The following is a 13,150-nucleotide window of genomic DNA, read 5'->3' on the forward strand; positions in this document are numbered from 1 at the left end:
TTAAGCATGTTTTCATGCAGCTATCAAAGCTTTCCATTAACACAGCACTGCATACACAGCACTGCTCTGTGAACTCTACAAAAGAAAATTAGACATATATTTTCTAATTTTCAATGACCATTATTCAAACTGCATCAGATCTTACAGCCAAAGCCTGTATGAGACAGCTCTCACAGCAAGGCAACCCTAAGTGACTCCCCAGAGCCAGGGCAGCAGCTCCAGCTGTGGCCCAACCACCTAGAGGCTCCCACTCCCCCACTGGCACCTCCTTCCTCAGCTGGAAACCCTACCCAAAGAGTTACTTGCACAGAAACAGAACCTGGGCTTTCCAAGAGGCCCTTGGTTTACTCCAATTTTCCCAGTAGCAAACCATCCTTTTTAATTTTCTGTACTTCATACTTTACGGTATCATGATCACAGAAAAAGTTTATGAACCACCACAGGGTTACCATCCTTTGATCAAAACCAGGATGACACAGGACTGCCAGAGTACTAGCAAAATTGTTTCAGTAAAGAGCATCTTTTCATTGAAGAACCTAAGAACTATTAAACAAGCTGGTTTGTCCACTTACAGGAGTAATGGCTTTCAAGACTATGTTCATACACACTTTTTTAACAGCACCCTGAGACGTTCCCAGGCACTGGAACACGGCGTGGATGTCTGAGGTGTTACAGCCACCCCTGCAATGCTTGGAGATAGGCCCCCAGAACCACCCCAGGCTGCCAGCCTCAGCCCAGGAGCCAATACCCTCTGGGGAGTGTTCCCCACAGACTGCTTGCCTGCCTTCACCCTGTTTGAGGACAAACCGTTAAGCAGAACACATGCTGGTTGTTTCCTGCCAGGGTTCTGTATATAGTACAGACGCACTCTCTCCTGCACCCTACGTACAAAATCATCCCTCTGGTTCACCCGTTCAGCTTTTATACCACTGGAATATATAAAACATCACTTAAGAAAAGTAGACAACTTTGAGATCCTCATGTTTGAAGTGGAAGTGACCTAAAAATGTCCATCTTTTTTACTAGTACAGAACTGCTACCACACAGCTATTATATGCACCTTAATATGCACTGCATCACTTGGATAAAGCCTATGCTGGGCTATTTCCAGGTGTAGGTACACTACTGCTCTGCCACTATAAACACTGCTATCTAGTTTATCCAGTTTCAGACACAATACATTATCCGAGTTTCTACGTTCTACAACAGCAAGCAAAGCATGTCATGCATACTACATATCTTCTAAGAAAAATGATTAAGCCTAAAGGAGTGAAAAAAAGGCTGCAGAGTAAATCCAGTCTTTAACTCTATGAAACCCAAAGGTCTACCACCAAGAGAACTATACATAAGAGTGTATGTATATATAACATATAAACATATCCATTTGCACTTCCAGAAGGATACCCCAAAAATGTAGTAACCCATTTAAAAATATAAAACATATATATAACATATATATAAAACATAACTCCATAGGATCTGCCAGTACTCTACCTCGTCAACTAGTTTTGCATAAATCTTTTTAGCATCAGTATTCAGCCACTGAAGTCAAAGAGACATCACATGGAGTTCCACCAAGTTTTGGAGGGGTCGATATGAAAATCTCATATTCAAACAATTTTTCAGCTCTGCCTTGATAAGTACCTCTTCAAATCCATGAATATATGTGCACGCTTACTATTCTAGTTTCATATTAGCTCAGTATCTGTTGTATATCCAGACGCATAATGTCCACGCAAAAAGAAACCACCTTACATTTCTACCATGTCCAAGTCAGGAGCTTCCGGTTCCATTGTAGAAAAGATCAGGACTCCTACAGTTTCATCTTTTTCTGCCTTCCGCTTTCCAGTTTTCCACTCCTTGAGGAAAGAGGAGGGGGGGGGGGCGGCAGGAAGACAAAGTTTGACTACCACTGTTCATGCATCTTTAAGGGCATCTACTTAAGCAGTGAATGAAATGTTTAGGAGAACAGTTAATCAATAGACCACCCACAAATTAAAACCTTTTAAATGAAAGTTTCAGTGGGGCCAAGGTTTCTTAGTTTCCCTCCCTCCTCCTTGTGCACTTCGTTTTCTAGATTCTGGGGTAAACAGACCCTTCTTGTATATTACTGAAATACTGTGTAAGAGCAATTATATTCAGCTGTCTCTGCACATGTGATAGTGCTGATATCAGAAGCTACTCAAGAAGATCATGAGACCATTATGCAATTGCCATACTAAGTTCTTAGTGGGAACAGATAAAAAGGTTAAAAATTCCACATGTATTGCAACATCTGTTCTGTTTGTATCAGTCCATAAGTTAGCTACTAAGAACTGCTGACTAGCTAGCACAATTACACAACTCTCCACTGGCCATCCAAATAGCACTTCATTAGGACTGCTACTTACCATGTTATTAAGCCTCTACTTACAGGATCACAGAACAATTCTGGTTGGAAGTGACTTCAGGAGGTTTGTAGTCAAACCTCCTACTCAAAAATGGTCAGCTATGACCATTACTCAGAGCTTTATCCAGTCTAGTCTTAAAAACCTCCAAGGATCATTTACTTTTTCAGCAAAATCTATGTGTATTTAGAAGTGTGACTGTTTTGAGGAGAAAGCAGAGTTTTCCTGTTTATTTCCTCATCAGTAGATACCCAAATTAGTAACAAAGCTGGAGTTCAGTCATGAAGAAACCATTATTTACTGAAGGTGAAGATATTAAAACCTCTTAGGGGGCATGGGAATTAAAAAAAAAAAAAAAAAAAAAAAAAAAAAAAAAGGGGCTGGTTATATCAGGTAAGACTGCACATAATGCTACTACAATCCATTCCAGTGAAAACTGTTGGGGGGGTGGGGTGTGAGTTTTATAAATATAATACAGATCAGACACATCCTAGATCTGCTACAAAGTAGCTTCTGTTGGCAAAGCAGTACCAATCAGAGGACCGCAGTAATTAGTAAGTCCAACAGACACAGATCGGGGCAACAGCCAAAAAAAGAGTTATGTATGTTCCTGTTCTGCTGGAGGACACAAACTGTCCTTAAAAGACTGGCAACAAAGCTACTTTAAAGAGCACATCTCTGTTGGAACGGCATATAGCATTTCACACAAGCAACTTTATGCCTCATTTTGATCAATCAGCTAAACCAGTTAGTAAACCCAGCAGTTTTCAGCTCATCACTACTGCCCACAGGGGGGCAGACAAATAAGAAGGCTACAAAGCTGCACTCTTAGTTCGAAGGGGGATGGTGGGGGGGGGAGCAATTCCTCAATCTCAGTCTGTGTGTGAACTTTATTTCCTACCTTCTCATCTCGGAAATTGAGAAACTGCTGGAAAACTTCACTTTCTGAGACAACAGGATGGCGACACATCCTCGTCATCCAAGCTTGCAGTCTCTCCATACGCATTTTGATAAATTCTTCTTCAAAGCGCCCTGTTATACGTTGAACAGTAATTGTTACATTTCTACTCTAGTACCATCAGTGTTTTTTTTCTTTTTTTTTTTTAAATTAAAACAGAATCTGTAATTCATCTGCTGAGTTATTAACCATTAAATGACTCAGAACTTACAAGAAGGAAACATTATGCTGACAAATCAGAACCTTAAATTACTGTATATTGGTTACTGACCAAGAGTATTCCTCCTTTTAAAGATAGTCAGGAAATATTAAAACCCCATAATATCCACTGCACAATTCAAATCAAATTTTTTTTGGGAAAAAAAATATTAATAAACTTTCAGGTGGAAAAATTAGGTATTCAGATGACTCGAGAGAAGTTAGGCACAGGCTCGGAATGCAGACATTTTTCTGATACAGTCTGGTAAATCCTTGGTCAATGTAAGGCTCAAAAACATTGGAGAAAAAGGAACTACTTGCTTTCCAAGTTGTCATGTCCTAGCTAACAAAGCATTTGAAATTGGACTACTCAGATACAAATAGCAGATTTAAAGCAGCACCTCCCATAAACATATTTCTATATAGGTAAATGAATGTGTTGGGGGAAAAAACCCTCAAAAAATCTCAATAAATCGTATGTATAAACCAGTTAGAATACATACATGTAAGACTGATTTTTTTTTGGTAGTTAAGAGATTTTAACACAAGCTATTTAAATAAGTAACCAATTTTTTTTTTTTTTTTAAACCAGTAGTGCATCATCACTATGTATTTACAAGAACCTTTTAGTTTTAGCACAAACTGTCTTCTTGAGGGAATCTTTTCCAATTAAAAAAAATGCATGAGGTCAGACTTCTAAAGTATACAGTGAATAGGATGTATCTGAAAGGAATGAGAGATTCCTCCAGCACCCAACTCTTCTAATTTCCATAGCAGCGCACATGACAAACCTTGAACACATGTACTCTTTCAATATAATTCCACTGTATAGTTACTATGGCAGCAGCTCCACAAGGTTGAATTTTTTGTGTGTGGTTTTTTTTTTTTTTTTTTTTTTTTTTTTAAATTGCAAATATGGAAACTAGCAAGACTAACAGGTGAAGAACACAACTAGTGAGAGATGAAGTTTGGGTATAGGTATATTTCCTGCAAATTAGCTGGGGGAGGGGGGGGGGGAATCAACTACTATGGAAGAGACATTATATAACCTGCAGCAATACCTTGTTCCACCCTTAATCTACACTGAAATCTCTGCAGCATTCCTGCCAGCATAAGGAATGCAAGGCAACAGGAACAGTAACATTTGGAAGTTATGTGCTGGTCATTAGGCATATCATCACCAGCAAAATCATGATCCTGAGCAAAGTCAGTCTATTTGTAAAGAGTCTTGCTTTGCCAAGACTAATGGACAGAAATACTTTTCTAAACAGTCGTCAGAAAGAAGCCTCCTAAACACAATGAAAAATAAACACCATTTTTTCAGTTCCCATAATGTTTAAGCAAAAAAAAACCAAAAAACAAAAAACAGGGGGCATGCTTTTTTTTTTTTTTTTGCATGAGACAAGTTGTCCTCTCCCACAGACTCCGGAAGACTGAAATCCACAGGCAAGGTTTAACTGTGATGCCAAACTCTTGACTCTTAAAATACAGTTACAATAAAATGTAGAGATCCCATCAGGTCTTCTGGTTTCCTTTTAGTCCACATGCACATGTTTAAGCAAAAATACCGTTGAATTCTAAACATGAGACTAAGGGGAGGGGAGGAAGTTGCTTCCTCACTTTTCAGTTTCCTCGGCAATTTTCCCAGCATCTGCATCAATGCTTAGCTTTCTTCAAACACAGCAGAGCTGCTGCATTTTCAGTGATGCCCACAGCCGCATGGTTGGCGACATGCCGGCTTTTGTATGTTTGGTTTTGGCTGGTTGTCTTAAAGGCTGTATGAAAATCTTACCAGAAAACACACAAGTGGAAATAGGCAAAAGTAATGCATTTTCCTCCTATAGGAGGTGTCCATTCTTTTCTTCACATGCACTCTAGCACACCCTTGTAGGAAGGAAGCCAGAGACTACTGAAAACGCCCAGGCATTGCCATATTCAATTGCAATGACTGAACTCACAAGCATTTAAAGGGTCCAATCCCACTTTTATAAGCTTCAGAGAGTTTGGTCAAGCTGAACTGACATCAAACCAGAGCAGAAGGTTATACAAATGAAAGATGTTTTCTAAATCAAGTGTGAAATTGAGCAACAGAAGAAACAGCTGCAATGTTTTACTTGTGAGCAAAAAAACCCAGTTTGTCGGGGGTGCTCCCTTTCCTCCGGGAGCTTTGCTTCAAAGCTCCTACAACATAACACATTTACAATCAAATGCAGAAGAAAAAACAATCCCCCACCCACCCACCAAACCCCCTCAAAAACCATTTCTCCAGACAATCAGCAAATATGGAACATAAGCAGTTATCTCTTCTCTCCAATAATAAATATTCTCTTCTGTAGTAACTAGGGGTTTTGTTTGTTTTCAATTTTTATTTTTTTTTTTAAATCACTGGACTAGATAAGTAAACCTGAGTTCTGAAATGATGCTCTTAGTGCTGATATTTTATTATCGATAGATAGGCCATCACAACTCATCATAAGTTTTGAATGGTGAAAGGTTGAGGGTTTTTTGATACCTTCTTCAAAAATAATGGGAAAAACCAACAGTAAGAAATAACTGAACCTTGTAAAAAAGTGATCTCCTTATTTCCCATCCCATGAATTCACAACTGGGAATAATTACCTGTTACTTGCTTGTCTGGAAGAGATGGGATTGGAATGGCTAATCCAAATTTAACCAGGAGACGCTCATACAACCAGTCAAAGTGCTTGTATCTGTGGTTGACAGACCGATTAGTGTTCTGTAAGAGAAACACAACTCTGAATTTTGACAGGCATCTACAGATAGTGACATGAAACAAGCGTGACCAGAATAGTAAATATGTGGAATGTAAATAAAGTTTATGATTTAGAGTCTTGAATCTGTAATTGCAGAAGAACTTGAAATGCTAGAACAAAGTAACTCTTTGGAGAAAAAAGCGTGACAACTACCACTTACTCTTACAACCCTGTTACCAAGTCACACAAACTGCATTATTTATCTGTACAAATTACCCATATTTGCGGGAGAAGATCCCGTTTCAGATACACTTACAGTGCAGGTCAGCTGATATTCAATGTAGCTCTTCAGACCATACATTTTAGAACCTTTTTTGGGATCTGCCACCACACAGTCAAATGTAGAGGTAGGATAAACCCACATTGGGCCATAATCACCAATCTGTAAGAAATTGCAAATATTATCTTTAAAGACATCATGTTGTACCAGCTGCAAACAAAGAAACAAATACTTTCTCTCTTCACTTGAAAGTTTCCATTGATTTCAGCGAGAGCTTGATAGTCAGAAAATAGAGGGGTTCCTTGCAACCAGAGATAATTGACCATAGTTGTGTTTATCTTATTCTGTATTTTACAATTTTTCCTAAATAGCGAAGGAGCAGTGAACTCTGGGGATTGCTACTTCAACCACATTTCACTATAACAGCATATATCTAGAAGAGTTTGTTTTTCAGATCAGAAGATGACCTTACCATCATGATTGAATATTGCAAACCTTATGAATGTAGCTCCTGTGTATTAGATAACTATCTAGATAACTAATAGACAGTATAATGCATTTGCTCTGCCTCCCAATCCCAAAAAGGCTTATTTTCATGATCACAGGTAATGCAAATCCAGCATGAGAAAAAAAAAGTACTAAAAAAAAATAAATCAGCACACTTAGAAGAAAGGAGGAGTTAAGACTTAACTCTGAAAAATCCCTCAATGATACATGACTCTGAAATATAGTCTACCACAACTTTAAAAATACTTAAATGGTACACAGTTTTATTATGACAGTTCTATTTCTAATTGTCTGTTCAGTATCAGTTTCTTCTGACCCAAATACATATAGCAACCCTGAGGCTAAAAGTTAGGTTGGGGGAAAAAGGGAAAGGTGGGGAAGATAAAAAAAACCACAAAAAACCCCAAAACAAAAACCCCCAACCCCCAAAAAAACCACACCACCCACACACAAAAGCTACACACACATCCAACTTACAATTATGGGAATTTTCTCTTTGGGTTTTGCTAGCTGCTTTGCCAACAGATACTGTTCCATCCCAGGTTTTGCAAATCCAGGAAATCTAACAAACAAAGTGATCAGTTTATTCCTTATTTTCCTTCCCTTGACATATGCAGAATTACCTACCACTATAGGAAAAAACCCTTAGTACTTCTCAAGTGTAGAAAGAAATTGATGTGGATTACGTAACCAACAATTTGCCCTGAAAAAGCAGAAAAGTTTTAGCTACTGACCTCCAGCTTTTATTTGTGTAATACACAAATTCCAAGGCAGAGTAGCTATTTGTACTCTGCAGCCCATGAGAGCAAAGGTTAACAGGAGGACACAAAGTATTATCTGCCACTCCACTGCCATCCACCCTCTCTGGAAATGCGCACACACACGCTCATGCACACCATCCTGCCATTTTGGATAATGAGGATTCGATCATCTGAAAGAACGACGAACTGCAGATTTATCAAGTGCTTCTAAACATGAGTTACGTTAAATAATTTATCCACCAATTAGAAAGAAAACCACACACGCACAAAAAAATCACTGTAATGTCCTTAAAGTCTGTGTAAAAAGTCTTACAAAAAGCAAATGGTGGTTCTCTTTCTAATTAGGAAGATACTTAGCCCTTCAAGTATTGCCAACTTACTGCCCGCTTGCAGAAACACAGGGAGTAAAGTAGGACTTACTTCACAGACAAATAACGCTCTTAAATAACGTATGTTTATGCTGGTTATACTAAATGGGTTTGCAAAAAGTAGATGCCACAATGATGCAAAGGTACTGTTGCAAAACTGAACAAAACCTCCACTGATGAACAAAATCAACTGTCTCTGCATGACTAGTTGTTAATTTTAGTTACCTACCGAAGGAGACCATTATTCTACAATCCTTTTCCACTCTGCTTTCATCCCCTTAAAGATTACCACCCAGTAGCTTCTCAGAGTAACAGTAGTTTTAGAATAAACAAATATTAAGTTGTAACATGAGAGAATGCTAGTATAACCCTGACAAAGCTTCATGCTATTGTAAGATTTTTATCTAAAAATCGAGCTTTCTGTAGCTCAAGAATCAACCTGGGTGATGGACAGACACAGGAGAGCACAACTTTTCCCCACTCATAGCAACTCAAATTGCTCACGAACTCTGGGGCAGCATGTCTGATTGGTCTTGCTGTATGGACAAGCCATCAATCACCTTTCATTTTCACTAAGCACACATAGCGTTGAAGACCGTTAAATTTTAAAGACCAGTAGGTCCAGAAGTTCAGACCTTGCAAAAGTGTCATTTGCCTGTGTAACACCTCCAAAAATTATACAGCTTTGTCATGTACCTTCAGGCTTTCATGGATCTGTGTTCTCTGATCACACAGGGAGAATGCTGAGCTACAAATCCATCTCCACTTTCACCCCAAAACTGTGATATTTACATTGCATATTTCAAGAAGGTTGAATGGTCACATATTTACACATCTTGACAAATTCCAATTCTCTTCAATATATACACATTTGCCCCGCATTTTCCATTACTTGTTAAGTGGTAACTTCATAGCAGCTGCACGAGAATTTCCACGCTGGACCCCCCCAGCTTCTGGTGCCTCAGTCTCCTTGTAACCAAGATAAGACGGTGAAGTTGATTTTGGGTCATCCCAGTCATCATCCCAATCATCGTCATCAGCAGCTGCTGAAGTACAGGAGGGGGTATGGGGGTAGAGAAGAGAGAAAGTTAAGTATTTTCTCTTTAAAAGCAGAAGCAGCTACCTCAGCACTCATACACAAATAATCAACAAGGTAAATATATTAAGAGCTAGTTCAGCCTTCTATTTTAATGATTCCTCCTCAATTACCACCATCCCCACCAAATACAACCTGCAAAATGCTACACTAGAAATCCATTGAGGGAGAAGGAAGAAAAAAAAAAAAGGAAAAAGGAAAGAAGAGATGCTGGTGTGTTAAGATGAATTCAACAGTGTTCCATGTTCATAGACTCCACATTAGCATTCCTCGGTTATGAGTTCTCCTCTTAATTTAGGCATTTACTACAAAAAGGTAGAGAAGCCTTCTGAAAGGCTAGCCGCTTCCTAAAATTAAGGATTTAAGAGACTACTACTTCACAAGCCTGAGGGCACAAATTCAAGGGCGTTTAAGTTCCAGTTATGCAAGCTGAACAACATGCCTGAGAATAGATCATGTGTGCACCAGACTTTGGCTTGCTAGATTTCCATACAAGTCTGAGGTGTCTGTTATGGTGGATCAGATTTTTTTTTTATTTTACCTTAAAAAAACCCTACTATTTTAGCATCCAGTTTACCCATGTGGCAATGTGCTACTAGGAAGCTGGTTCTGTTTTGTTTTTTTAAATAAGCCATGTTCTATAGTCATGAAAGATTAAGCAATTCTTACCTCCGCTGTCCACCTACTCTAATGTATTAAAAAATGAGAGCATTATTAGCACACCTGGTCCTTGATATGCCTGTGGATGACCAAATGCTGCTGCTGTCTCCCAGTTATTTGAAGCACTGTTTCTCTGGCCAGCTGCACTTTCAGGTTTCGTTGCCCAGCTGTCAACAGCATTTCCATTATCCCAGTTCCCAGACTTCCCAACGTTCCAGCTGGACCAAGGATCACTGGCATTGTTTGCCTACATTGTATAAAGACAAAAGTAAAGAAAAAATAGCTGAAGAAGTGAGCAACAACCACATACTTTCTTCTTGAAGTCTTTGATCTCCTGCTGACAGGCTATGAGTTTGCATTCAGCACTTTACTCGTTCGATTTAGGAGCAGCTGCCAAATCTTACATTCCCAGCTACACAGCTCTTAAATGCAGTAAGCACCTGGAAGAACTGATCAGCTTTCCAGCAATGTGACACCAACACATACTAATAAGAGTGTTACATCTCCTAAGGGAAATTAAACTATTTGTTCCAACAGTGTTAGGAATCACTCTTACCCAGGGTAATTATTTTACACCAACACCATAAGTATGGTGCATGTGAACTATTAATTACATAAAGCCATGGACTAATTAGCACATTTAAAACAGAAACTCAAAAGTCAAGGATTAGGTTTTTTCAAATGCTTATTTTATCAAACTCAGATTAGTGGCTTTACTAAAAGCAAATCATAAATTGTCCACCCACACCATCACTATTGGCGTGACAGTTAGGGAGTTAGGGCCAGCAACCTGCTCAGCTTCCCTGTCAGAGCTTAACTCATTCACAGCAAAGATGAGGGAAGGAAACAAACATCTGCCAGGGAACAGTCTGGCATCTCCCTGCAGACCTACTCTCTCAGCCTAAGCTTCTGGTGAAGGTAATCACACATACCCTTCTGCTGATGCTGTTGTGGAGGTGGAAACCTCAGTAAAAGAGTGTAGAGCAGACATGTCTCTAACTACTGCATCAATTTGTCAAGTTCATCTGTCAGTAAGTTGGATTAATAGCTTAGCATGCCGCTCAGCTCCTTCATTTTAAGACTACACTTTGAAAAAGCATTGACTAGTTAAGTGCAGTCTACTCCAGACACTTAGTGCAGAGACTAGCTGGAAGAAAGAAAAAAAAAAACCCACACAAATCAAAACCCACGCACCCGAAGTGTAGGAGGAAGGAGGAGGAGAAGGGGAAGGAAAGTAAACAAAGCCTACAAAGCTTGTCTTGTTCAGCAGAGGGAGAAACTGAGTTTCGTAAAAGGAAGTCTCAAAACCTACAGAAACCAGTGCATTATTTTTATAATGAAGCAGCGTATCAAAGAAGGGAAGCCTAATATAAATTAATTGCTATTAGATTGTAACATTTACATGAAAACTTAGAGCATTTGCCAGTACAGGAAATTTAATAAAACTCCCACTAAAAGCCAAATTATTCTCTGCAAAACTGTTGAATACGTTTGTTTCATACACAAAAAAAGGTACAGCTACTCCACATTCCATTTTTCTTCACTAAAATTCTCTCCTCTCATTTCAGCTTTGAGATACTACTTAAGAATGAGAGCTCTTGCTTTAGTTTTTCCTAAAATAGAGTCATCTGACAGTCAGATTTCACAGACGCTATCAAACCTTTTAAGACTTGAAAATGCTTTGGACCTATACTATTGATACCATGTAACACCTGTTCTTTAGGTACAGAATCCCCAGGATCTGGAAATTAAACCAAGCCCCCAAGCTAGGGGGAAATCACCATTCAGAAGACTCACTAGAGTCAGTGGGTCTCTAGGAATTGATGGAGTGAGAGAGATTATGTGGACAGCTTCTACATTGATAGTTTGGGGAATTTTTTTTGAGGATGAAACTGATGCAAGAACACTACTCCCTAAGCGAGCGATATCATTGAGGTCTACCTAATTCTTGGATAGATGCTACACAGTGCCACTCTCAGCAATTACAAAAGAAGTTGCTGGTAGCTTATGAGGTACCAGCCTGCTCTTCCTACGATGTTCACCTGATACGAGTTGATGTCAAGAGAAAAAACCATACGTGCCATCAGTCAGAGTTTATCATCTTTGCTAAAGGAAAACACGTACACCGGGGCCCAACCACATGGGAAAGCGTGCCTGCTCCTAACATAACTTAGAGCACCTAGAAAAGAATAGTTTGCATAATATTCATTTGCATATACTTCTGCAATATATGTTGTGCTGATCAGTGGCAAATGAAAGCCCAGAAGTGGGATGATTGCCAAAAGGCTGAGTAAAGTTTTCCTCTTCTCTGTAGTTCATGTGAAATCTGGTACGTGAGTGGGTGGAAAAGAAACCTTAAAATCGCTGCAAAACAAGGGGGAGGCAATAATATTAACACTGGCTACGCTACTAAAGAATGACTGTCAAGAGTGATCACCACCAAACTTGCAGACAGTTGCTGATATACACTAAATGCTGTACAGCAAGGGGAAATGGATTACTTAAACTGCCCTCTCAGATGCTTTATCTCTATGTACCTATATGGAAACACTATTCAAATCAGAAAATTTTACTTCTGAAGTGTCCAAGAAAGCTCTGGGGTAAGCTCTTGCCCCTAGTTTTATCGCCCACAGGCTGTAAAAGGGGTGGGATATGCTATTCCCACGCAGCTTCTTTCAGCCAAAGGGTCCACATTTCTTTCTGAGGCACTGGGGAAGAGGGTAAGAGATCAGTTAGGAATGTATATATAGACAACACCTCTCAAAGAGCATTTACAGGTCTCCTTTCATCTTTCTTCAAATGTTTGCCTACATACACATACACACACACTGTGGACACTTCTAAGTAGTAGCCAAAAATCAGTAAATGTGGAGAAGGGTTCAGGAATCAGACCTGCCATCCTCAAGGTCCCATAGCACCGTGGAAGACCAAGTAAAGACAGCATTTATTAAAAGGGTATCTCAGCCCCAGTCAGCAGTTCTGTGGATCTCAGCAGCTGACAAATTCCATATGAGAAGCCATTTGTGTGGCTTAGCTCTGGTTGAATAAACCCTAATTAAGCCAGCAAGTATTTTGTAAGTGATTAAATTACATGTTCTCACACCTTTAGATCTCCATAACTGAAACTGATAATCCTCTGATCTCTCTTTAGTCAGCACAGAAAAGATGAAGAGTCCTTGCAAGAAGTTGTTATTTAGTCAATATAACTTGATACAGCACAC

General features: G+C 39.3%; 1 protein-coding gene across 2 annotated transcripts in view; it reads right to left on the reverse strand.

The window, feature by feature from the left end:
* Positions 1 to 13,150, reverse strand: part of SNX9 (sorting nexin 9) — a 63,982-nt gene that overhangs the window by 17,322 nt on the left and 33,510 nt on the right. The window contains exons 5-11 of one of the 2 annotated variants that reach the window (XM_076333789.1): positions 9,993 to 10,176; positions 9,066 to 9,216; positions 7,522 to 7,606; positions 6,574 to 6,699; positions 6,163 to 6,280; positions 3,289 to 3,419; positions 1,756 to 1,859 (exon numbers count right to left, since the gene is read on the reverse strand). In XM_076333789.1, the coding sequence (XP_076189904.1) occupies positions 1,756 to 1,859; positions 3,289 to 3,419; positions 6,163 to 6,280; positions 6,574 to 6,699; positions 7,522 to 7,606; positions 9,066 to 9,216; positions 9,993 to 10,176 (899 nt within the window). Of the gene's footprint in view, positions 1 to 1,755; positions 1,860 to 3,288; positions 3,420 to 6,162; positions 6,281 to 6,573; positions 6,700 to 7,521; positions 7,607 to 9,065; positions 9,220 to 9,992; positions 10,177 to 13,150 lie in introns of both variants that reach the window. The other variant, XM_076333788.1, reaches the window with a different exon arrangement.

The sequence above is a fragment of the Aptenodytes patagonicus genome, chromosome 3 (genome assembly GCF_965638725.1).
Source record: "Aptenodytes patagonicus chromosome 3, bAptPat1.pri.cur, whole genome shotgun sequence".
NCBI classification, from domain to species: Eukaryota; Metazoa; Chordata; class Aves; order Sphenisciformes; family Spheniscidae; genus Aptenodytes; species Aptenodytes patagonicus.